General features: G+C 45.7%; 1 protein-coding gene across 1 annotated transcript in view; it reads right to left on the bottom strand.

Annotated features, from left to right (window-relative positions):
* Positions 1-3,340: 3,340 nt before the first annotated feature.
* LOC119389431 (E3 ubiquitin-protein ligase RNF34) overlaps positions 3,341-25,368 on the bottom strand; it is a 37,053-nt gene continuing 15,025 nt past the window's right edge. The window contains exons 4-5 of the mRNA XM_037656675.2: positions 20,094-20,349; positions 3,341-5,289 (exon numbers count right to left, since the gene is read on the bottom strand). Coding sequence (XP_037512603.1) covers positions 5,117-5,289; positions 20,094-20,349 — 429 coding nt within the window. The 3' untranslated portion in view covers positions 3,341-5,116. The remainder of the gene's footprint in view (positions 5,290-20,093; positions 20,350-25,368) is intronic.

The raw sequence follows: 25,368 nt of genomic DNA, 5'->3' as shown, positions 1-25,368 counted from the left end.
GTATTCTGGAATCTGTCACTATAATTCACGGCCTTTTCATTTCCACCAGGATCTAATCACCCGTTCTGGCCAGTTGTCGGTCCCTTTAAAGGGACACTAAAGGCAGGCACGTAGGCAAGGGGGGGGGGGGGGGCCGGGGGGCCCGGGCCCCCCCCGAAATTCGTCCGGCCTTCTATACTCCCGGGAAACTTTTGTTTTATTTTTGCCATGGAAATACTTTTTTAGGACAGTTAGGCCTTGGGCCCCCCCCGAAAAAAAATCCTGGCTACGTGCCTGACTAAAGGCAAATATTAGGTCGACGTTGATGGTTGAAATAACGGTCCAGAAACCTCGTGGTGCTACTTTTGTGCCAAGGAAGTGCTTATTTTGAAATAAAATCACGTTTTAGTGGTCCGCACAGCGTTAGCGCACATCAAATCACCCGCCTGAAAGCGGTGTTTCTCACGTCACTGCTGCCGTGCCCAACGTTGCCCGCCTTTACTGCGCGGCGGCGTGCGCCATTCGGGCATCCGGCAACATCACATGCATGCGGCATTTCGTCGAACTTTCTGTCAGAGCGACTTTCACGAGCGCGCAAAACACACGCGGCAGAACGCGATACCGAAACTACCACTGATATGCGACCGCGTGAGCGAAGCAGGGTGCCGGGCGAAGCGCAGTTCGGCGAAAACGAAACCTTTGAACTACGCGCGCCCATAGAGTTAATATACTGACTCTAGAGGAAAAGCTGGGCCGTGAGACCTATAACCACAAGAACGCTGACATCTTGGAACGTTGTCATTCTTGCCATCACATATCAATCCTAAAGAAGCATTTGCACAATTAAAAACTTGCGGATATTGTTTTGTGTTTATTTTGAATACTTCTACGAAAGAATACGACGGCTATTTATGCAATTTACTGCGCGCGGAAAGGAGCGTTTACAGGCTGGTTAACTAGATGGCATCACCATATCAACACTCGCGAGTACGCGAGTGTGTGCTTGCGGCAGATTGCGCCGGTTTGCGCGTCGTGTTAAAGCCCCTGAAACTTCGTTCGCGACGTGTATCTCGTAGTTGTCATAGTGTGTGCGTTTTCTGTCGCCGCATACCATTCAACTTCATGTGACAACCCTTTTTTTTCTTTCGAGCTGGAAACTTCAGTGCATCGGTGCAAACCAGGACGGACGGCAAAGAAGAGATGAGACAAGCCCTGAAAGTTATGTACGAACTAGTCGCAACCGATTTTTTTTATACTTTTTAACGGCGATAAAGCTTCGTGGGCCGTGTAACTTTAGTTTCGATTGAAGCTTTCGGGAGCTGTCTCACTCACATTCGCCGCTGCATGCTGCAATCGACATTTTTCTGCTTTACGGCTCTCTGCGCTGAAGTACGGCAGCAATGAGCTGAAAAAGAACGTGGATACAGGTGTCTCGCCATTGCAAGTCGAATCAGCGCGCGACCACGGCCTACGGACTTTGCTTCGAGCGTCGAATCTGTCGAGTGAGTGACCTTTGTGCCAGCGAACGGAGAAACTTTGGTAGGGAGCGCCTAGTAAAAACCATGCACAAACAGGTGGAAATTTTAACTGTTATCAACCGGACCAGCTGCACAGACAACCGTACACTAACACACGGCTTCACGCATCAAAACACAGCTGATGTTCTCTGAACAGCGCGTAGCTGGCTTAGGTTGGTAGATTAAATCTGATTACTACCGTCAAATATAGCGAGCGTCTCAGGGTCTGGCAACGCTGGCAACGATCGTTTTGTTCCATCATGGCGGAAACCATGTGGTTATAGGTTTCAATGCATGGGCCATATGGGGAGCTTTTCCTCTAGAGTCAGTATATTTAGTATATTAACTCTATGCGCGCGCCGCTCCCTATGGCAACGCCAAAGAGGTTATTTTTTCCATGAATCTAACAGAAACGAACTAGCAGCATTTTATTACGTCTCTTGATGCACGGAAGGATCTTTTTTTATTGCAGCTAGTTTGATTACGAATGATTAAATTAGTCAAACTCTCTCACGTCATCGGGATTATTTCCAAAATGTGCCGCTCGTGGCGCTCATCGTGTGATACATTTAGCTTAATTTCTCGGCAAGTAGGACACTGCTGTTGATAATATTGCCGTTTTAGACGTTGTCACATTGAGCTTTCACTCTGACATAAATTGCTATTAGCCTTTAGTGTCCCTTTAAGCAGCATGCTAAGATAAGACTCATAAATGTGTCTCACTGCTGATGAGGTGCACAGAACAAGATTATTCGTGCATGTTCACTTTGACCTGAATGATGCCAGTGCTGAAATACGTAACATGCAGATGCAACTTATAGAACATGCAAACATACTGTACTTGTTGCTAAAAGGATTCAGTAGCACCTCACTGATATGCACTTGCACAAAATGTGCAGGCAGTTCAAATCAAATTTCTAACAAATTCCAAATAATAATTGTTAGGGTTTTCTTCCAAAACCCACAATACGATTATGAGGGACGCTGTAGTGGAGGGCTCCAGAAGTTTCCACCACCTGGGGTTCTTTAATGTGCACCTAAGTCTAAGCACACGAGCCTCTAGCGTTGTAATGAATTCCAAACAGTCTCCTAGAGCCTAATGGCCGACTGCAACCACAGTAGCTCGTCCAATGCATACCAACAGTGTGTACATACCATTATCGCTTTTTGTCAACTGAAGATAAATGTGCTGTCACGACTACTAGTGCGGTTGATGCCATGTTATGTCATGTTATGCCATCAATGATTGCAGTTTAAGCGTGGGCCTTTATGGATAAGCATCGGGCATACGCAAACATGCAGGGGCAGCAGCTTCAGTTAGGAACACAACCACCAATGGGCACACCTATAAGACCTGCTGCCACCAAATTATTGCAATTAGCTCCTTCACTTATCTGCATATTGGCACTGAAGGCTTCCTGCATGCTTTTGATAAAACAAATGTGCTACCTGCCTATGTCCTCTGCATACTGAAATTGTGCATCATGTTGAAATACAAAAGTGGTACAAATGTGCAGGTGCAGACACTCATGAATTTGCATAATGTGCATCTCAGCAAAAGGATGGAGATTGCAAGGAGAGATCAACCTGATGCTGCAGCGAGTACAATTCACTCAGCAGATTGTTCTGCAAGCATGTACACACATGCATCTGGAAAGGCTAAGAGAGTTTATTCTTTGTCTTTGCTACTGATGTACTCCAGGAACTAAGCTTCGATATGCTGTTTTGCATTGCCTGTGTTTTATCACATGCTCAGGTTGGGGAGCTGGGACTGTGACATTTTCAAGGAAAAAGAAACTGAGAAAGAGACGCACTCTCAGTGTGAATTATTTAAGTAACAATCACAGCAGCATCTCATTTCTTTATTGGTTGCAGCGCAGAGAAAGACAGAAATTTGTAGTTGCCGGTTAGTGCACACTACAGTCAAACATGTAGTTAAGCCACACTCTTGGCAAGTACAAATTAATGTTGCTCAACTGTAATTCCACAGTGTGTCATTAACCACAGATGAAATTAGCCAATGAAATGCACTTTTCAACCTTCATAAACACCTTGGAGCCTGCAAACTTCTGACTTCACACACTTTGCAGCTGAGAATAAAACAGTGCATAGGATGACAATGGAATACGAAAAGTGAATACACATCATGAAGCACTGCCACCACAGACAGCACTTCCTAGTATGTGCTCTCTATTAGCATTTCATTGTTGCCCTATGTGCTGTTTTTTAATCGAAGTTAGAAAGTTAAACTAGCCCAGTAATTCACACCTCTGCTATTCACAGACTTCGGTTTTATAGAAAAGAGAATACGAGCATTCCAAGTAGCCCGAACAAAGCATTCATACTGCTTCAGGTTTACCAAGACACTGTTCCTGCGATGACTTCATGCCTCTAGGTACAGCAAACATTCAAATGAAGATCTGCTTGCAACAAGCTCAAGTGAAAGTCAATTACTGATCGACAAAAAATGAAGAGGAAGAATGAACACAAGAATAAGCTCTTCGTAACTTTATACTTTTCAGCTATACAGAAATTTGCGGTCTTATCAGCAACCACAGCAGACAGACAAACCTCAAAAGGAACTATACGTGTAGAGTGCAAATAAAACAATAGCCAATACCCAAAGACATTGTTCTGTTATGCTAAATGATTGTAGCTTCTCATTACACAAAGTAAATGAGTAATAGTAAATTTTACTCGCATACGCACATTGTAACATGTGTTAATGCGTACATTCAGTTACCACAATTACGCTCATTAAAACGATCTTGCCAGTCAAATTTTTACAGTACAGAGCAACAAAGCACAAAAGCCAAGATAGCAATATCTAGCAATAATTACTATTACATGTCTGCTTAATGACTCCAGCAAACTGCAAATAGTAATAAAACAAAAAATCCAGCAATTTCCAGTAACTGAACGCACTGGAATTAGCGACTTGTGTCTTGCCAGGTAGGTAGCAATACAACAGCCACAAAATAAAACGAGGAAGCCATACCGTAAATAAACATTTCATCTGTCCTTACTCATTTTCCTTTATCTAACAATTCTTTTTCATATTGTGCGAAATCACAATCAAACCAAGGAAAGCCGTAGTGTAGCATAAAGAACATGCACAGGGGGGTAAAGCTGTTTACGATCAACATTCCAGTGTTCCGCTTCACCACCACACTCACTGGCTGGCCAAGTGGAACCGGCAACCAATGAAAGTGAAAACACCTAAAAGTTGTATAATTAGATGGGAGCATCAGATGGATATGGCTCCACAACAGCTACCCCTGCCTGCATAGACAGTGATGGTGTGCCTGCCCTCCTTGTTGCCAAGAAATTCATTTAGAGCACTTGTACAGTGCTGCTGCTTGCCTAAGCAAAAACTGACATTAATCATGGGCACAATTATAACTGCCATCAGGAGGTCAACATCCTGTGCAGTAACAACACGTGCAGTTCTAACGCCAACTCGAGATTGAAATTTTGCTCTACTGGAGAGTTTGTCCCTTTTGGAGATTATTACTTGGCAGCGAGTGTCCTTGTGAGTGCTTGCAATTCGGCACATAGCGTTCACTGCAGAACCACAGCGTACTGTCAGGTGCTATACGTTGTTTCCCTCTGCCCTGGGGTCACGCACGGAACACATGCACAACACGCACGACGTACTGGCGGCAGATGGGGCACTCGCTCAGCTGTTTTCCACATCCCGTGCAGGTGCACATGTGGCCACAGTCCAGGATCACACAGTCCACACATCCCTCCATACAGATTTTGCACATATCCTCTTCACACAGTGCATCTCCTGCATGAAACAGTGCAAATGCTCTCGATTACAATGACTTGTAGCTGGCACAAATGTATGGCTGGAACTAAACCCATTATATTGCACCTAAATAAGCACTGCTCAGAAAGGAATCACACAGAGACACGATCCGAAACATTTGAACTTTATTAAAGTTGCTAAATAGTACTGTACTACCATTCAAGTAACACTCGCCCACAATGTGTGCATAACGGGATATGCGCACAACACACTGTAGGACATATCAAATCATTCGTCTCAGTTTGGGGCTTCATATATTTTTAAAGCAACAAATTTCACTTTCAACCAAAAGAGCTATATGGGACCATTGGATACAAGTGACATAATGAATTCTGTGCAGATAGCATAAATACAATGCACTTTGCTGTGGCGATGCATGCATGTGGAATGCAGCTCATGCAACTGTTTCTGGTAACATTTGGAATGTGCAAAAATGCTTAAAGCAGATTGCTGGGCTAGTTGGAATACTCAACTTTGATGCATTTTCAGTGCTTAAACGAAAGAGAGGGAAAAAAGACATGCAGACATGAAAAGAACTGTCCCTTTTTCCTTTTTTGTCTGTATGTATTTTTCTATTTCATTTAAGCACTAAAAATGCGTCAAATGTGCAAAAATGTTTTTAAAAAAATTAACGCATTAGGTACCAGGAAGCTTTCTGCAATGGTGTGCCCTGGTGCAACACACCAACGACTAAGGAAGAATTTACTAAGGCGAAAACTTTGTATGCCTCATCGCAGGGGAAGAGAGCATCATAGTAGTTGTTGGCATCTGCACAAATGGTACCAAAAATCCTACGATGTCATATCAAATTCCGAGAGGAGTCATACGAGATGTGAAGAGAGTGACGATGTTTGTGATGTCATGACATACGAGGGCGGTCCGATAAGTACTTAGCCTCACCGCGTGAGCGCGACGCTATCGCATGAGACATATACTGACGTTGAGTACGCTCTCTTAGAGGGACACATGCAAAGGTCCAGTCGAATCAGGCTCCCGGTTTTGTTTTGGCCGCTTGAGGAAGCAGATGATTTTCGTGTGTCCGTTAAAAATGGAAAACGAGCAATATCGGTCGGTGATTCGATTCTCGTTTTGGAAGGGAAATTGCGCAGCGAAATCAAAGAGCGACAAGATGCCGTCTACGGTGAGTCTTCTCATTCGATGGCAACCATCAAAAATGGTTCAACGAGTTTAAACGTGGTCGCAAGTCGGTTTTTGATGACCCTCACCCAGGGGCCCCGTAAACGGCTACCTCGGCCGATAACGTGGCAAAAATCCAAGACCTTGCATTAGCAGACCGCCGACTGAATGTGCGCGAGATAGCTGAGACAGCAGGCATCTCAAAGGACCGCGTGGGTCATATCCTGAATGAAATTTTAGGCATGAGAAAGCTGTCGGCGCGATGGGTGCCGCGTTTGCTCACTCCGGACAACACGCGCGTCCGTGAGACCACTTCAGAGCAGTGTTTGAAGCTGTTTAAGCGTAATCCGAAGGAGTTCCTGCATCGTTTTGTGACCGTCCACGAAACATGGATCCACTGGTACACACCAGAGACCAAAGAACAGTTGAAACAGTGGACTGCACCCGGAGAACCTGCTCCGAACAACGCGAAGACTGTCGCATTGGCCGGAAAGGTGATGGCCACCATTTTCTGGGATTCTCAAGATGTGATCTTCGTCGACTACCTTGAGAAGGGCAAAACGGTGACAGGACCCTACTACGCCGAATTACTGGGCCGATTCGACGACGAATCACACCTGCGCCCTCGCCACGGCCAAGCTGGTCGAACTGGGCTACCAAGTGACGCCCCATCCAGCGTATTCTCCAGACTTGGCCCCGAGTGATTTCTTCTTCTTTCCCAACTTGAAAAAAATCACTTGCCGGAACAAAAATTTGAGTCGAATGAAGTTATCGCCACGACAGAAGCCTACTTTGCAGCTCAGGAGAAAACGTATTTTTCTGACGTGATCAAGAAGTTGCAGGATCGCTGGGTCAAGTGTATAGAGTTGAAAGGGGACTATGTTGAGAAATGAATCGACAACATTCCAAAATTTTTGTTTTTCCTTTGAAGGCTAAGTACTTATCGGACCACCCTCGTATGACGTAGTCACATGACATCATCGCTTGGTCAAAGGATGGCCAATTCTGGAGGCAGTGAAACACCACTTGAGGTGCAGAGAAGCTTCTGAGGAGGAGGGAGGGGGGGGGTGGCATCAGTACAATCGACTAAAGAGGAAGAGAAGGTGACGAAGAAGATGGCTTTTACCTTCCGAGTTACAGGCATGAGAGACCCACTCTTTTATGGGGCTGTGGCAAGTCACCATGCAAGGGACTCATCTTGCACTGTTTTGTAGATGCTTTATTTCCCACCACATCAATCCACAGAAAAAAATAAGATGGGCTGCTTTTTGCGCATCCCAACAATCCAAACTGATGCGAAGAGCACTTAATGCAGTACAGCCATCTCGCATGCAATGCAGTGGAGGCCAGCAGCAGGAACAGAGTTGAATTTGCTTATTACAGCTCTTAATTGCAGGGATTTTGCATCTAAAATCCATGATATAATTACGAGAGACGCCGTAATGGAGGGCTCTGGAAGTTTTGGCCACCTGGGGTTCTTTAATGTGCACCTAAATCAAAGCACATGGGCCTCTAGCACTTCGCCTCCTTCCAAATGTGGTCACTGCAGTCGGGATTCGATCCCGCGACCGTTGGGCCAGCAATCAAGCACCATAATTACCAGACCACTGTGGCGGGTTATTATTACAGCTCTCGTTTGTGATACAGGTTTGATGGTGGAGACTGCTTGTTGCAAAAGACAAATTTAGGACATAAGTTTATCCTACCGGCCGGCCGCAGTCACGAAATTTAGTGTTGTTAGGGCCAGGACAGTAAAGAAGGCTGCAGCGGGGGGAAGAAGATGTCAGCTAGTGTTGCCATTTGAAAGAAGGCCTTTCCCCTATCTAAGTCATTTTTGAAAGGGATTGGGCCTCAGAATGAACCTATCTCCAGAATGAGTAAAATCGGGACGTCGATTCTGAAATATACAGATTTTGTTGCATGGTTATGTTCCAGCACCTTGTGACCACATGGGGTGCTTCATGAATATGAGACGAAGGCAGTCATGTGCAGGCTAGGCCACTAGTGAAAGGTGCATGAGCTGCATGCGGCCCGCAGGCCACATGTTTGAGACCCCTCTTTAGGATATGGAAACATACCTCTCGCACTGGTGGTCACCTTCCCCATTAAGTGACAGGTTGCAGAACTTGCTAGCCACCGTCGCTGTCCTCCATTACTACCAGCATTGAACAACACATCAGCGACAGTGCCCTCAAATCTCAAAGGCTACGCATTGAGGTCAAAGAGATGTCACGGCTGCATTGTACATGTATGTTAATTTTTTTAAATGACTAGTTGTTTTGGCATCTCATTTTTACATGTGAAGCAGCGCACAAAGACAAGGAACAAAAGGAAGAAATTAATCGACAGGACAATCGCTGCACTCGACAGGAAGCAACCGCTACGCAAGTGCAGCAGTTGTCCTGTTGATTCATTTGTTCCTTTTGTGCCTTGTCTCCATGCGCTGCTTCACGTGTAAAAATGAACTATCACCAACTCGCCCAACTATCAACTTTACTCAATGTTTTGGCATCGACAGTCGAATGCTGTCCACATGGAAGCACGCATGGTTGCCAATGCGCTTAAATCTTCTGTTTAGCAACCCTCAAACATTTCTCTCTTGTCATTTCTCTTGTCTCTTGTGTGAGAAAAAATGTAGTGATTGCTGAAACCTGCAAAACTGCATAATTTGCTCGTCTGCACTGAGACATTGTTTGGGCAGTCTTTTTGGAGAAAGAAAAGATCTCAAGTACTTGAAATGTGTAGCAGCAACATGATGCTCACAAAAAGCTGCAGTTGTCACCGATTAAAGGATGCAGCTTATAAGATACCACTGCACGTCGCAATCACAATAGCTCTGGCTGGATGGCTAATGCACCTGGCCTAGAAATGTGTAGCAGCAACATGATGCTCACAAAAAGCTGCAGTTGTCACCGATTAAAGGATGCAGCTTATAAGATACCACTGCACGTCGCAATCACAATAGCTCTGGCTGGATGGCTAATGCACCTGGCCTATAGAAATTTACTTAACAAGTGCATAACCAAATAGCTCAAGCAATGGCCACTTTTTGAGAAACAAAAAACAGAAAAACTATTATGAATATCTTTTGTAAATGAAAGGTGATGGTTCCACAGGTGCTCATACTCCTTTCATCCTCATATTATAGCCTCCTGCTTCTTACTTTTGTTGATCTGAATATCGTTTAATACAAACAAACAATAACTGTACATGCAATCCACATTCGTAGTCCGGTGATGATGAGTGCAGTATGCTTTGGGGGAAAGAACTTCTGAGTAGGTGATATCTGTATAATTAGTAAAGTGGCCTCAAGATGGCAAGCATGCACCAGTGGATTTCTGTGGCCATAATTTTATGCCACCTCTGAAATCAAAGAAATGCTTGCACCGTACTACAGGAAACCCTGCGAGTGCCAGAAGTTGGCCATCATTGGACACCATTTGTGGCAGATGTCGTTGTCACACCTCCAGCTGCATCAAAGGTTTCAGCTTTCATTTTCCAAGAGCGAACACATCACCATTGCCCTCTCAGACTAATAATAATAATAATACTAATAATAAAAAAAATTTCCCCTGTTTTAGTTGATAACTGAAATCACCACTTCTGCAAAAAGAGGTATGGCAAACTAAAAAATGGACAAAGACAGGTGCCACCTCAAAGTTCCCAAACCAGTTCACTGTGACAATGATTTTCATGGTGTCTGCTAATGTCTAGTTCAACCCTTAGCTTTATAAATCAACTCTATTGTGTTATGAAGAAAAAAATATATCAGAGGGCTAGTTTTGGGAACATACCCATATTCAACATTAGCTCGAGAATGACAAAATTATTTATAATCTGTAACGTCACATTGATGGAGGCACTGGAATTAAGTGCATAAGATGAAAAAATGCAATTTTCACATTTATTTTCTCTTGTGCTAATCAACCCATTATTATAAATTCAACGAAATTTAATAGAATACTTCAAACAAGGCTGGTTTGGTGCTTCTTTAACATAATCTGGCAAGGGAATAACCAAGGATATAAACATTTCATTCAAGTATGAAAGTCTGATTGGAAGGGGGATTTGTTTCACAATTGAGTAAGCTACGAAACACTCACTGAACCTTGAGAAAGTAATATACTTGTTGCAAAGTTTCCCGACAATGGACTGTCACCACATAGTTCAGAACAGGCAAGCAACAGTCAGCCAATGTGATTACCGATTAAGATACAGTCAAACCCACTTATAACAATACCGGTTTTAACAATATATCGGTTAGAACAATGAAAAGCTGCTGCACCATCAACTTTTGTATGTCTTCTATGGTAAAATAACCCACTTACTACAATGTCCCCAAGCCGTATTATCGGTTATAGCAATGAAAGGTAATGAAACATGAAATCCTTGAAAAAGAAGAAAACGAAAAGTTCGAGCCACTACCCCCCCACTCCCCCCCCAACCGCACACTCATACAATAGCAGTGGTCCTGCAGTCTTCTCAGAATCGACAGCCTTGCATGCCTCTCCTGTCGTCCTTCCACCCCTCCCATCATGAATATGCTACTCCACGCCACCCTTCAAAACACTAATCGACCGACCCAAGTGTGCTGCCTGCAATCAGTCAGCTTGCTCGCCCCTCATTCTGCGCAGTTCTGCAAACTTTGCGTAAAACAAGCAGCAAGGCTGATGGACATGGGGGTTTTCTTGTGCCAGCCAGTGAGAAGCATGTGGCGAGACACATGTGGTGGTCTCAACCTGGCATTTCTCAAGCTGATAGGCTGCCGCAGCAACCTGTGTGCAGCACGTCGCCTACAAAGGTCACGCTGTCACTGCCAGGGTGCTTGCTGTATTGTACGCACGCGTTTGACGTGAAAACGTTTGTTAGGGCTGTATTGTATGTATGGTTCTTGATAAAGACAAGCGCCGGTTCTGTTAACATGCTTACAAGTTTTGCGCATGCCCACTAACAACAAACACGCTTCAGAAGATTATCGTGAATGTGTTCCCTATCTTACCGAACGTATAAATAGCTGGGAAAATAAATCAACCTTGTTCTTTGTTGACTGACACTTGGCTCGATCGTATTCTTGGCACGAACCCAACGAAACATGGTGTCAGAAGTGCGGCTCACCCATATGAAACCGTGATGGAATTCTTAAAGCCCCCTGAGCCATTACGTCTAAGTGGCGACATTGCCAAACAATGGAAGCTTCTTAAGCAAAAATTTGAGCTTTTCCTCACAGCCTCGGTATCAACGGAAAAGCCTCGGGATGAGAGCACAAAGACGGCCCTGCTGCTCAGTTTGGGAGGCGACGATGTACTGGAAATCTACAGCAACTTTACTTTCACTGAAGGCGCTGAAAGACGGGACTATGCGACCGTTATCAAGAAGTTTGAAGAGTATTGCGCGGCGCAGGTGAATGAAGTACATGAGCGGTACTTATTTCGACGACGAGTGCAAGCAGAAGGTGAGCCCTTTGAACCATTCGCAAGGGACCTTAGGCACCTGGCCAAATCATGCAACTTCGGCGTAATGGAAAGTTCGATGATCCGCGACCAAATTGTATTTGGAACGAGCGACGACAAACTGCGCCAGAAGCTACTATGGGACAAGGACTTGACACTTGTGAAAGCTGAGCAGGTATGCAAAGCCGCCGAGTTGTCAGAGGCACAAAATCAAGTTTGGGCACGCGAGCAGCGCCAAATTGACCGAGTCCAGACCCGGCCAAAGGAAACTGGTGCGTCCGCAGTACTTGAATGCAGTAGGTGTGGCCGGCAGCACGGTTCGAGAAATTGCCCCGCGTTTGGACGCAACTGTAGGCGGTGCGGAGGCAAGAACCACTTTGCTGTGCGATGCAAGAGCAAGAGACACGTGGACGAGGTCAGGCGTGATGAAGACTTCATGATTCTGGACGTATCCGTGGATGCCGTTGCAAGCCATCGTGACTGGGTAGTGGAAGCACAAGTGGGCGGGAAGCGCATGAAGCTCAAAGTGGATACCGGTGCCCAAGCCAACCTTTTGCCGCATAGTGTGTACCGCACACTACAGCCGGCAGCGCAAATAAGAGAAAGCAGCTCAGTGCTACGCTCATATGGGGGAGGAATCAAGCATTTTGGAGTAGCCAGCCTGAAGGTCACCGTTGGCAAGACAGCGATTGAAGTCGACTTCTTCCTGGTAAAGAAAGGACGCGCCATTATCGGTCTTGAAGCAAGCGAACGCCTGGGCCTCTTCGTCAGGTCAGTCAATACAATAACAACGGGACCTCCAGAGTTTGTCTTCACAAGGACGTCTTCACCGGCACCGGATGCCTTCAGCAGCATGTTGATGTTGCGACAAGACGCCGCAATGGCATGCCCACTTTGGCATGCCCACTTCATTCCTGACCGCACACGAGCGTGGCAATGGCAAGCTGCTTTTGTTTGTGAAGGCAACTCATCTATGTGGCGCACTTAGCGGCAGCATGAACAACGGCTCAGTGCGTTTTGGTTATTTCCTATGAAATGCGTGCATATGCATACAACTGCGCTATGCTCGGTTACAAGTCAAGAGCAGTGCGGCTTTTCACCCTCAAAGGACCCCCCTCCAGCCAATGGCATTGCTGTGTTATCGTGATGTCACGGCCAACCGCCTTCGTGCCACATTCACGAGAGGAATCAAAAAGCGTGTTCTTCCGCGCTTACGAACCTCAACCAAAATGGCCGCCTCCACTGTTCACAACAATCAATTGGCGTCGCCAGTGAGATGGACGCTCTCGCAAGCTGGCTTTAGTGTAGTTCATTCGTATCCAAATTTAAATTCCACGAAAAGCCTTGTTTGTGTGTTGTGTGCAGTGTTTGGCAATGACGATCGCTGTGATGTTTCGTTTGCAGTTGAAGCGCACGGCATTACATGGAAACGGCAACCGATGCCTGTACTGGAATATTCGCGCCGTTCATCGGCGCTTCAATACCTTGTGTGATACAAAGCGGTCGTCATCATTCTCTGTGGGTGTTTTGTCTTGTGCATGAAGTGTAGCGCGTTCTGCCGTTTTGCCTCTCCTGCGTCTGTGGTGTGCGTTGCTTCACACGACTGTTGTCACACTGGTGACTGTGACAGGTGGCAATAACTGCTTGTTTATTTCTCATCGGTTACACCAGTAAGTTGTTAATATTACGGTCGTGCATAGCGCACAACGTTAACGTGTGGTTCCCGCTTATTGCGCCCACAAAACTGATGACTGTCTGATATAGAATATCTCAAACAGTGACCGCTGTGTGTACAAAACCAGAATCAAGCGGTTGAGGAAAAACATGGAAGAGCAGAAATTCACAGTCGGTAATAAAGCTACAATTCAAGGCTCCAGCTGACCAATAAACTAGGGGTGTGCGAATATTCGAAATTTCGAATATTTTTCGAATAGTGTTTGCTATTCGATTCGATTCGCACTGGAATTTTACTATTCGAACTATTCGAACTTCCCAAAAACAAATACAGTCAACGTCTGATTAAAAGCGACCCCTTCAGATTTTTTATTATGCTTCACCTCATTACATTCTCGTATTGCGGCAAAGCTGCCTTTCAAGCACCGTTACGGTCGAACTTAGCCAAGACACAGTCGACATCCGATTGGAAGTGGTCCCTAAATTTTCAATATACTTCACCTCTCACACCCCCGTATTGCGGCAAAGCTACCTTTCAAACTCCGTTACGGTCGAACTTGGCCAAAAGAGTCAACGTCCGATTGGAAGTGGTCCCTAAATTTTCAATATGCTTCACCTCATCACACCCCCGTATTGCGGCAAAGCTGCCTGTCAAGCTCCGTTACGGTCGAACTTGGCCAAAAGAGTCAACGTCCGATTGGAAGTGGTCCCTAAATTTTCAATATGCTTCACCTCATCACACCCCAGTATTGCGGCAAAGCTGCCTTTCAAGCTCCGTTACGGTCGAACTTTGCCAACACACAACGTCCGATTGGAAGTGATCTCTAGAGTAGAGCACTGCACGGGCCCGGCCCGGGCCCGGACCTCGTTTAAATTTACCCGCCCGAACCCGGCCCGGTGACTCAAAATGAGACCCGGGCCCGGCCCGAACCCGAGAAAAAATTTCGCCTACCCGGCCCGGCCCGGCCCGACCACAGATCAGGCCCGACTGAGGCCCGACCCAGTAATTTAGGTGGTGATGCCCGAACATGGAATCGACAGCAGGGTGTTTTAAGTGGCAAATATCTACGCTTTGTGGGCGCATGTTTTGCTAAAAATTATACTTTAACATAGTTACGGTAATTTCTTGTAAAAAGGGGCTCACGGTGCAAACAGTTGAGCGGACATACTGAATACAATGAATGTTTGTTCGGCAGTGGTATACTGTACCTATTTTTTCTGCATATACACTGGGGATCATGAAGGGTGATTTGTAGCAGACATTGTATCAAGAAAAGTGATTTGCAGCACGAGTTCAGTTTCGATAGGGAGCGCAATAACAACAAAGGATGGATTGACGGGTGGATAAACTTTATTATGGTCCATCGGAACGCGCTCTAGCACGTTGCAGGCCGCTCCGACATCGTAACAGAAAGACCAAGTCTCTCTGCTGCGTCGCGGGCCCGTTGGCCTGTCCATATAGCTGTTCTCCCAGCGCGGAGCTGGTATATAATAGCAGCCTCCCATTTGGACAGCGTGATCGCTTCGCCGCCGCGTAACACGGAGCACCGCCAGAGCATGTGTTCTAGATTGGCTTGGCAGAGAACAAAACGCTCACTTCACTTTGTTTTTATTGCACTTTATAACCTATTGAAATTTATAGCATGCTCTAACCACAAAGCCAATCATGCACCCTTCTCGATATGTAGTACCCGTCTTCACCATTGTAGCACCTTGCCAGAGCAAGAGAGAGAGAGAGAATTAAACTTTATTGAAGGACCAGGCGCGCGTGCTCTTCGCCCAGAGGTGGGTGACTTCCTCATTAAGCAGTGACTTGGAGAAGGCTACAGGCGGGTACTCCAGAGCAAGAGAAACAGGGGAAAAAAACAAATTTGTGACCTTTGTTGTAAACACACTAATCTAGATAAAGGTATGGAACCGCGTGCACCACGTGTATGCGTATAATCAGCCGAAAGAAAGAAAAAAACTATTTGTCATAGCACTATTTTCATACACCATACCACTGCTTGTATATACAGACTGTAAGTTTCATCTTCACATGTTACAGTCCGTCTTCACAGACTGTAAGTTTACTTATTCACATGTTATTGAGCGAAATATCACAGTATCAAGAGATTCCCGATTTAAGCACGCCATGCGCTGTTGCATCACATATCCTGCCGCGCTAAAGCTTCTTCCACTGCTCGCGCTGGCCGGACGGGCGCACCACATCTGCCTTGCCAATTGCGAAAGCAAATCTAGGATGTCTTTGTGGGCCTCTGCAGAATGACCATAGCTGTCCAGCTCATCCCTTCACTTCTCTCGTTCACGAACGTCGTGCCACTCTTCAATGTCGTCTATAAAACTCCTCTTTGAGGGCTTCTCCTTGTAGTTCTCAGCAGTATGTTATGCACGGTTTCCACCGTGCTCGTTTTATCCATATTATAATGGTTTATGCCTTCCCAGCGATGTAGTATCGGTAGAAGGTGGCCATTGGACTACGCGGTTAGGACTGGCAGGAGTAGGACGAAGCAACTTCGATATATTTTCGGGGTTCGTTCGAGTTTGGTAATAAATGCGCGACTAAGCTTCTCGAAGCTTACTCATTGGATGCATACGGTTCGAGGTAAGGGGATATCACCCGGCACGGAATCTGTCATTATCCTTTTTCAAGCCAGATATTTCGTCAAGCGAATATACTTCACCCCACGCCTTGTTTATTGGACCTGTTCTATTCCTGCACATTCCAACGCTGCTGTGGCAGTATCATGTAGCTCTCGCACTATATAGCGCACTATATAGGGCCTCAAACACGCGGCTCGCGGACCTCTCGCTAGCGGCTCCCCGCCCGCACATGACTGTCTTCATCCCATTTTTTTATAGGTATGTTCCTGAGATACACAGGCATGACAGATCGAAAGCATATTTTTCTTGAGGCACCCCCTGCGGTCACCGTGTGTTGATACATAACCGTGAAACAAAAGCTATATTTCAGAATCGGCGTCCAGATTTCAGTCACTATGGGTGATACGAAATGACTGGTTACCCAGACGTGAAAGAGAGACGTCTGTGGATGTCAATACTAAAGGCGAACTGCTGCGCCGGCCACGTGCATGTGCACGTGCCCTCGATGACCATCGGTTTCCTGTTCTTCGATAGAGTCTGGCGCGCTCCAAGTTGCTCCGTTTCGCACTATTTTGCAACGATATGTTGTTGGAATCCTGCCGCCAAATCCCCTTCAGAAATGATCCCGTATATGAGATATGGGGAAGGTCTGCTGTGAAATAACGGTAGTTTTAAAACCTGTTCCCCCGTCCCACGCTCCTACCTTCGTCATTGCCCTAGCCCTTGCGGGAGTAAATTTTTGTGAATGCGGCCCGTTAGCTGAGGTGAGTTTGAGACCCCTGATATGGCGGAGCAAGACGAAAGCTCAGACGTTAACAATGCGGGCATACAAAGCAGGCTGTGCATGTCCATCTCGCGCCACATGACCACTGGAAGCCGTCACAGAGTCACAGAAAAAGAATGTGCCTTTATAGGGATTCTATGTATCAAGACTCCGTGCAGTCCTTTCGTTTTAGAGGGGGGGCTCTAAATTTCAACAACGTTTGCCCGCTTTGGGTTATCACTGTGATCGCAACAGCGATCACAGTGCATTACACATTACATTTATTACTGCGATTACAGAGTAACATTTGGGATACAAAATAATAACGAAAAGAAATAAAGCACGGAATAGCGAGATGTTACATATAAGTGCTTGGTCTATTTACTTTTAGCTCGCCCGTTTCAGGTAAATCTAGTAGCTCTACTTTTAGCTCGCCCGTTTCAGGTAAATCTAGTAGCTCATATGCAAGAAGCAAATGAGTTCAGTACTTATCCCTCATAAAACTTCTCCAAATAGCTTACCCCACATAAAAAAAGCGTTTTTTTTTTTCGAGATAAAATGTGGGACATATATGCATGCACAGCGTATGCGGAACAATGCACATTAAAGAGAAAAACGATTTTTCTATTATCAGTAAATTACTCTTTTACCATTCCAAAAAGCACCACGCTCGCCGCGACAAGACTCTTGGTAAGAGAGAAAACTCGCATGAAAATGCAGGTAACGACGCCAACTTAAAATTCACGCAAACTCCGTGACGTCATAGATTCTGACGGCATTTACTGGGCCCTACGTAGTTTATAGTGGGTAAAAATGAAGTACATTGACCTCTGGGGGGGTCACAGACTTAACATACCAAGTTTCTGAAGATTTCGTTGAGCCAGTGTCCCCAAAATACGACGAATACAGTTTGAAATCCGTGACGTCACGTGCGGAGATTTCAGCGCGAAATTTCAAAATGGAACTTTGACCTTGATTTTCTCCTTTATTAATAAACTCATTGATGGTGAAATGAATGACGTTCGGGTTCTCAGAGTACACTTTACCGGTCTAAACCAATTCAGTGTTTCACTTTAGTGACCCTTTAAGAACGGAGCAAAGTCCAAGCCCGGCCCGACACGAGCCCGCCACCTCAAACCCGGGCCCGGCCCTAAGCCCGGAGCTTCAGGCCCGAGCCCGGCCCGGGCCCGCCGTGAAAGCTACTTTACCCGGCCCGGCCCGGCCCACGGGCCGGGCCGGGCTCGGGTTTTCGGGTAGGCCCGAGCCCGTGCAGTGCTCTACTCTAGAGTTTCAATATGCTTTACCTCATCACACCCCGGTATTGCGGCAAAGCTGCCTTTCAAGCTCTGCCACGGTCGCAAATGTATTCTCAAGAAAACGCTGGTTCGAACATGGAGATGAAAGATGTGGCAGAGGTGGGGGCTCAATTAATGCTGTTTTGGACTTGAAATTTGGGTAGGAAGTCCAAAAAATCGGAAGCCGAAGCTTTTTAGCATCCAAAACTTCAGATGTTGTTATATATCGACGTCTATGAGGCAGATTTGGAACCCCGGCCTTGAAGGGAGCACACCCTTGTTCGCCACATCAGTTGGGCTTCCACAGAAGTTGAAAGAGGAGGGGAGGCTGAGAAAATAGCATCTTTGCCCATCATGTGTAAAGTGTTGTCGGCAACACTTTGGTTGCACCAAATCATGTACATAAATACAATTCAGCCTCTACATTGCCTCATTCTTGATAAGACAACTATGAAACAACACCCCGCCACAGTGCTTCATCAACCTAGCAAAAAGAAATACTTTCATGTTGCTATCTCATGAGAACATACTTAGGGATTCTCTGCAACTTTTTTCTGTAATTTCACTTCGAAGTATTCGAAAAATGTTTGAGAAATATTCGAAAATTATTCAAAAATTATTTGAATTTGCTTCGCACCCAAAATTTTGCTATTCGCACAGCTCTACAATACTCTTTCATGTGTTGTATTCTAACGGGGAAATAAAAAATTGAACTAAAATTTTATCTTCGCTTAAAATGAAGGCTTCCAGATGAACTAGGTACTTTACGGCGCGGAAGCACTCGTAGAATCTTGGGTACAAGTGCTGCCGTCACGTTGAGGCAGCAACACCATTGGCTACAGGGGGGTCCTTTGTTGGCAAAAAGCTGCTGTAAGGTCGCACTCGGCGTGCCCCCCCCCCCTCCTCTCCCCTCCCTGCACACATACATTTCCGAGCTGAAGTGTGTTGAAAAATGCCTGAGCTCCGCAGGTGCATCGGGCCGGACTCGCTCCCCCGCCCCTTCCACAGAAGTGCCTACCCCGTTTGGGTAGGTGTCAATGACCGCAGGCAACGCGGAGTCTTTCGTGGAGAGGGGATACAAGGAGCCTCCGAGAAAGCCGGGATGTTTTTTGCCTACTGTATGAAAGCTGGCCAGCTGGACACTGGCACTGCTGCTTTAGGACCCACTGCGGGCTATTCTTTTTTTTGCTGCAATTTGCTTTGTAAATAATTCTGTATATAAAGTTGTGTCATAAAACGTCCAGCGGTGAAGGCGTCTTCCTCTGGAGCAACATTTCAAAGACGGCAGCGATCCTTCTTTTTTTACGCAACCAGTTTATAACAATGACTGATTATAACAATGGAATTCTCATGGCATATGAATATTGCTATAAGTGTGTTCGACTGTACTTAGCTGTTTTTATCAAGGTTAAAAGTAATGACATAATAACTTATGGACTTTTACATGCCAATAACATGATATAACAGCCACTCGATAGTGGGAATTCTGGGTTCATTTTGACCACCTGGGATTCCATTAATATGCACCCAAATTACCGTATTTACTCGAATGTAAGCCAATGTTTTTTTTTTTTAAAAACGATGTGCGAAAGTGGGGGGGGGGGGGGGGCTTAGATTCGAGTACAATGATTAACTTTTTTTTTTTCTGACCTTGCGAATATCGGGGGTCGACCTACAATCGAGGGCGGCCTGAATTCGAGTAAATATGGTAAGTACGTGGATGTTCTTGCATTCCATCTCCACTGAAGTGCAGCCACCATGGGCGGGAATCATATCCACGACCTTGAGCTTATAGCAGTGTGATAGCAAGGTTAAAGGTAACGGTATGTTTGTCAAGAGGAAAGGTCAATGGTAGCATACCTTGATGCTTGCGTTTCTGTTGCCACAGCCAGCTCAACTTTTCCAGCAGCTCAGCCTTCTCGCAGCAGCCACGATAGTCGACAAAGTTGCGTGTCAGCATGAGCTTCATCTGCATCACCGTGAGCTGACCCAGCTCATCGACGCTTTCAAAATGCTCAAGAGCCATCTCGCACTGTGGAGCCGATGGTGGCGGTGGTCCTTCCGCATCATTTCTAGAGCTGCTGCTGCTGCTCTCGGCGGGTTCTGAGACGGGCTCCTGCAAAGGGCAGCACCTTTTAAAGTAGCAGTTCTCTCACTCAGTACCCTTTGTGCATACTATAAAAATACCTTTATAGTCCAAGTGTGGGAAATCTGGTGGTACAACTAAGGGAAATGCAACACACTGTAGCAGTGGTGGAGTCATGTCAACAGACATTAAGAGATTTCGAGGCTTGGCTCAAAAGGAACCCAGAAACAGTTTGGATGAGTTCTTACAAGCCCGCCGAGCCGATAACATAGGTCTTTCGAATTGTGAACGGACTGGCTTAAGTGCTCTGCGTAAGGTGTGTAATTTAATTATAAGCGTTTAAATATGTGCATCACTACAGATCGTAGCAGTGCCGCAACACCAGTTTTCAGCCACCCGTATGGGGATGCGACATTGTTTTGCAAACATTACTCACACCACTGACCTGATTGGCTTCTTAGCATTTGTACTGCAGGAGAGAATGTGAGTGGCAAGGTTTTTGGCATCACCTGGTGGCACAGAGATCAAGCACACAAAACGAAGCAAGGCCTCCACGATCTACAACATGCCGGAGGAAGCTCTATAACATGCCAGAAAAGATGGTGGAGTTGAATTCAGACTGCTCAACGAAGGCGCAAAAAAATACGGCTTGAGAGAAAGTTTACCTTCCACCACCCATGGCTGCCTTGATGCAAGCTGCTTCACTGAAGTTATGGTGAAAATTGTTTACTCTAATTGTAGCCACCACTTAATGTTAAAAAAGACATTTCAGGGACCCTGATAGTCATGATGAGATGAAGGGCAGCCATCTGAATTCTGGTGAAATGTGAGGCCGCTCGGAAGGGCTCTTTTTGGGCCTGTGTAGCCTAAACAAAATGGTCATGCGGTTTTTGAGAAGTCAAACTTCAACAAGCGTGGTGGCATGGAAGGAGACTTTTTTCTTGGGTGATAGCTTTTGTATACAGTTTCTTATTTGCTACACTCAACCAGTCTTGATTCTGAACAAACTCCTCGAAGCGTACAGCCTGGCACTGTGCAAAGGTAGTATTTGGCTTGGCCCACGGCCAGAAACACCGCTATGGACGAGTTCAGTGGCACGTCACATGAAACTACAGTGGAACCTCGATTATACAGTTTTGAGGGGACCACACAAAGCCATCGTATAATTCGGGCGTCACATAATAAAAAAAAACAAAGAATTTAGGCAGTGACGCTCAGTCTTGCACAAGAAATGGGCAATGTTTTGGATGCGTTCACAGCTACACCAATGCATAATGATGTCTAAAGTAGTGCATGCTGAAGCTCTTTGCCATCAGATTTTGCCGACTTATGATTGTAGGTCTGAAGTGACATTAATTGACGCAGGTATTGATGTCATTAGGGTACAGGTTGTTGTTTCTCGCTGTTCACAGGGGACAACGACATGCGGGGCATACTTGTTTGTTTCTATTGCAGCCAGCAGGAGAATGGTCAGAGAGGGAAGGGGCTTGGATGAAGTGCATCTCTCAAAGCCACCTCCGCAGTAGGGTGGCTGCCCTCTCTATACACAAGAGTTACACACAGCTGATAAAGGCTTCCGTGCATCCGTTTCTTTGTAGCTCAACAATGACATTCCTTTCCTCTCATCTTTCGACGTGCAGACTGCTCTTGCACGCGAAAGGAGGGCTGATAGCACGGAGGCTTTGTGGGCAGCCAGGTGATTGGAATTGAACTGCAAATACCTGCCGCTGTGCCTTTCTGTATATACTGAGAAGGTCATGTGCTCACCTTGCTGTCGGACTGAAACCACCACTTCGATTCCAATCAAAATTGGGACGCACTGTCCCATGCCAGTGAGTGTGAAACTTCAAGCAATGTTGTAAACGATGACAATGTTTACTAGGCTTGGTTGTTGCCACAACTAATAAACAGTGCATAGCACAGAGACAGAGAAATGAGGGAGCGAGCGGACGATCTGCCCACTCTCAAATGGAATTCTAATGAAAGAACATACAATTATAAAGCTTTTATACAGCACCATCTGGCGGACAAAATACTAATGAAATGAAAGCAATATCAAAGATGCTGCTGTATAAAATATTTCGTGTTCTTTGAAAAAAAAAAAAAAATTCCACTTTAGAGTCAGCGTTCTGCTGCTCCCTTATTTCTCTCACCATCTTTTGTACATTCATTAATTATGTATCACACCAACTAGCCCAGTTGTCGCTACTCTTGATTAACCTCCTTTTCAGACTTGTGCCAGTGTTCTAGATAATTATTTCAATACATTGCTTAACCAATTCACAGCGTTCAGGGTGTCTAGCAAATTGCGTAAATCAAACCCTCCCCCAACTCTTCCAGGTTTTCACTGACCATTTCAGTTAATATTCCCTGACCGATGCAATAGACGTCATTTTGTAGAAGTAGGACATTAAGCAGATAAAAAAAATAGAACCCAGAAGATGTTTACTACGACTGCCTTTATTCTCCAAATATACTTGTATTATGCTTTGATAGTGTTTATTTCTTCCTGAAACACATTGCGCTTGAATGAACACCCTTTGCTTTTTTCCTGTAGCTCTTAATCAGCTACTGTTCTCTTTTTTCCCCTATAGTTTTGACGTTTCCTGTCTCTCCCTCTTCTCTGTATATGCTGTAAGCACTGTCTTCACCATGCTGTCGGTAATTTCTAATTTCGTTATGCCACCTGCTGCCAAACAGCATCTTGCCCTGCTCTATGTGCATAAGCAAATTTTCCTTCAAATTCTTAAAATGACACTCCCTGTTGACAAAAAAGGCTCTCTCTTTACCGCAGTGTTGCCAAGAGAAAAGCACGAGAAAAGTTTCACAAAGAATTGCAGCTCCTTGTGATCCTGAAAGCTCTGTCCACAGAGTATCAAAACCTCTGTTGCTTCCTGTCAAAATGTGTGGGGTTTCATGCCTGTGCAGTGCTTTCTGAGCAGACTTTCATGTAGGAACTCTGCTTGGCAAGCTAGTCAACCAGTGTGCTCAGTGAGAACTCCGAAGTGCTAGCTGGGGCAGGTAGCTTGGGGCCATCTACCAAAGGCAATACGTGAACAGGGTCCAAACAACATGCCCCCACAATAAATTTGTACTTAAGGTGGCGATGTCTCCCCCACTTTGTGCCCATAAGCTTTGACAAAAGACGTGCAGCCTTTCTTGAAGTTGAAAACTGCAAGCTGCGACAAATTCTTGTTCTTTTAGAGCTCAATTTTTGCAAAAAATCAAAGGCCTGATGAGCCTCCATTTATTACAATGTCTGGTATGTCCAGGTCTACCATCATCAACTTAGAGTGTGTGTCAGCACCAATGAAAACTTCCTTTTCAACAACTGTTGACAGCAGCGAATGCAGAATGCCCTCTAGTGCTGCTGATGTAGCAATGAAATCACTGGCTGCTCTGTCTGAAATTCACGCAGAAAGGGTTTCAATTCTTCAGCAATAGAAAGAGAAAATGCCAGCTTTGCTGACAGTGTAGCATGATTTGCAACACTGAAAGCACGGCGTGCATGTGCATGACCGCGAAAAAAGCAAGAAAGAAAAGATAGAGGAAGCCACCTTTTCCTACATCTCTAATGTCTATATTTGCCTTTAACTACAATGTATCAAAGCGATTCAGCAGAAGATGCACTGTGCCTGAAAAAGTAATTTACTAATTTAAATGGCAAAGTTCAGGGAGGTGGCTCTCGTCTTTCCCGCCACCCAGTGCCGCCACCTTGGCATAGTTCGAAAGCTCATACTTTCGCCTTTCTATTCCCACCCTCATCACATGCAATGGCTGCACATAGCAAAATGGGGCAAAAAAAAAAGAAGTACAACAACCAAGGCAGGTCTGACAAAATTCACAACTTATGTGGATCTCCGATTGGCTGTGGCTTTGGTGAATTATGCACCGGGCGCCCTTCCAGCAGACGTGCTTGCCCGTAGGCCTGGTTTGAAAACTTTGCCGATGCACTGCTTCATTGTCGAATAACTTTGCGACTGTAAGCAGTGGCGAACCGACACTCCGTTCCGAAAACTTCAAAACGAGAATCACGTAGCGGCACTATGACAGCCGAGCGCACCTTTAATCTGATCATACACAGTGTTAAGCGGTTTATTGGACGGGACTCGGCGACAATTCGCTATGGCGACAGTCCAGGCCAGAGCACGGGCTCCGAGAGCGAGCGGCGTTTACAAGAGGACGACCCACTAGGAGCCGCTGGAGAACGCAACCGTTAAACAGTACCAATTGCTTCGCCACAACAGTGATAAGAGGAGGCGCTTACTGACAGGCTCAGACTAGCCAATTATTGTGCCGGCCCGAAAAAGTCTGGGCGCATTGTGCGATTCCATATCACATCAGCAACTTCGTGATAGCAAAGCCCACAGGTCATCGAATCATGCACTACATGGGGCGATGTAAAGGTTGCGCAGGTGAGAGCACCGACAACATGCCTGCGCTCGTTCCTGCAACTTGCCAACATCACCACCGTGGGATCTCACCATACACAGAATCATGGCCTTTGAGTATGGCATTCACCATACACAGAATCACAGCCTTTGAGGTTGGTAGCTGTTATTCAGAGGAAGCTGTCGCTGGAATGAGTTTGTACACCACCTAGATAGGGGCACAGTCTTTCAATACCGATATGGGCAATCCCCAGGAAAGCCATTCTTCCCGACTCGCACGATTAAAGGGGTCGTTTTCAGAAAATTTTCAACTACTTGTGTATTCGAAATCCTGGCCGTCCATTCAATACTATACCTCGACTCGTTTCATCGTCAGTGTCACTTGTCCCGTTAATGGGGATGGCAATCGCCGGGCAGATTCCAAGGGCAGACGTATCGGCACCCCGAAACGCACCACAAAAGCGCAGACAATTTAGAGTTGGTCCTTTTAGTGCGCCAGCGAATGCCGGTTGTGGTCTAAAGACGGAGTCAGAGCCAAGAGTTGATAACACAAACAAAATATATTCTCTGTTAAGGCAGTACAAGCATCACACAAACATGCACACTTGGCTGGTACCAATTGCAACTTCACAATATAACTCAGATGATGTTAACACAA

This window comes from Rhipicephalus sanguineus, chromosome 4, assembly GCF_013339695.2.
Source record: "Rhipicephalus sanguineus isolate Rsan-2018 chromosome 4, BIME_Rsan_1.4, whole genome shotgun sequence".
In the NCBI taxonomy this organism is placed as follows: Eukaryota; Metazoa; Arthropoda; class Arachnida; order Ixodida; family Ixodidae; genus Rhipicephalus; species Rhipicephalus sanguineus.
This window is presented reverse-complemented; position numbering and strand designations above follow the sequence as displayed.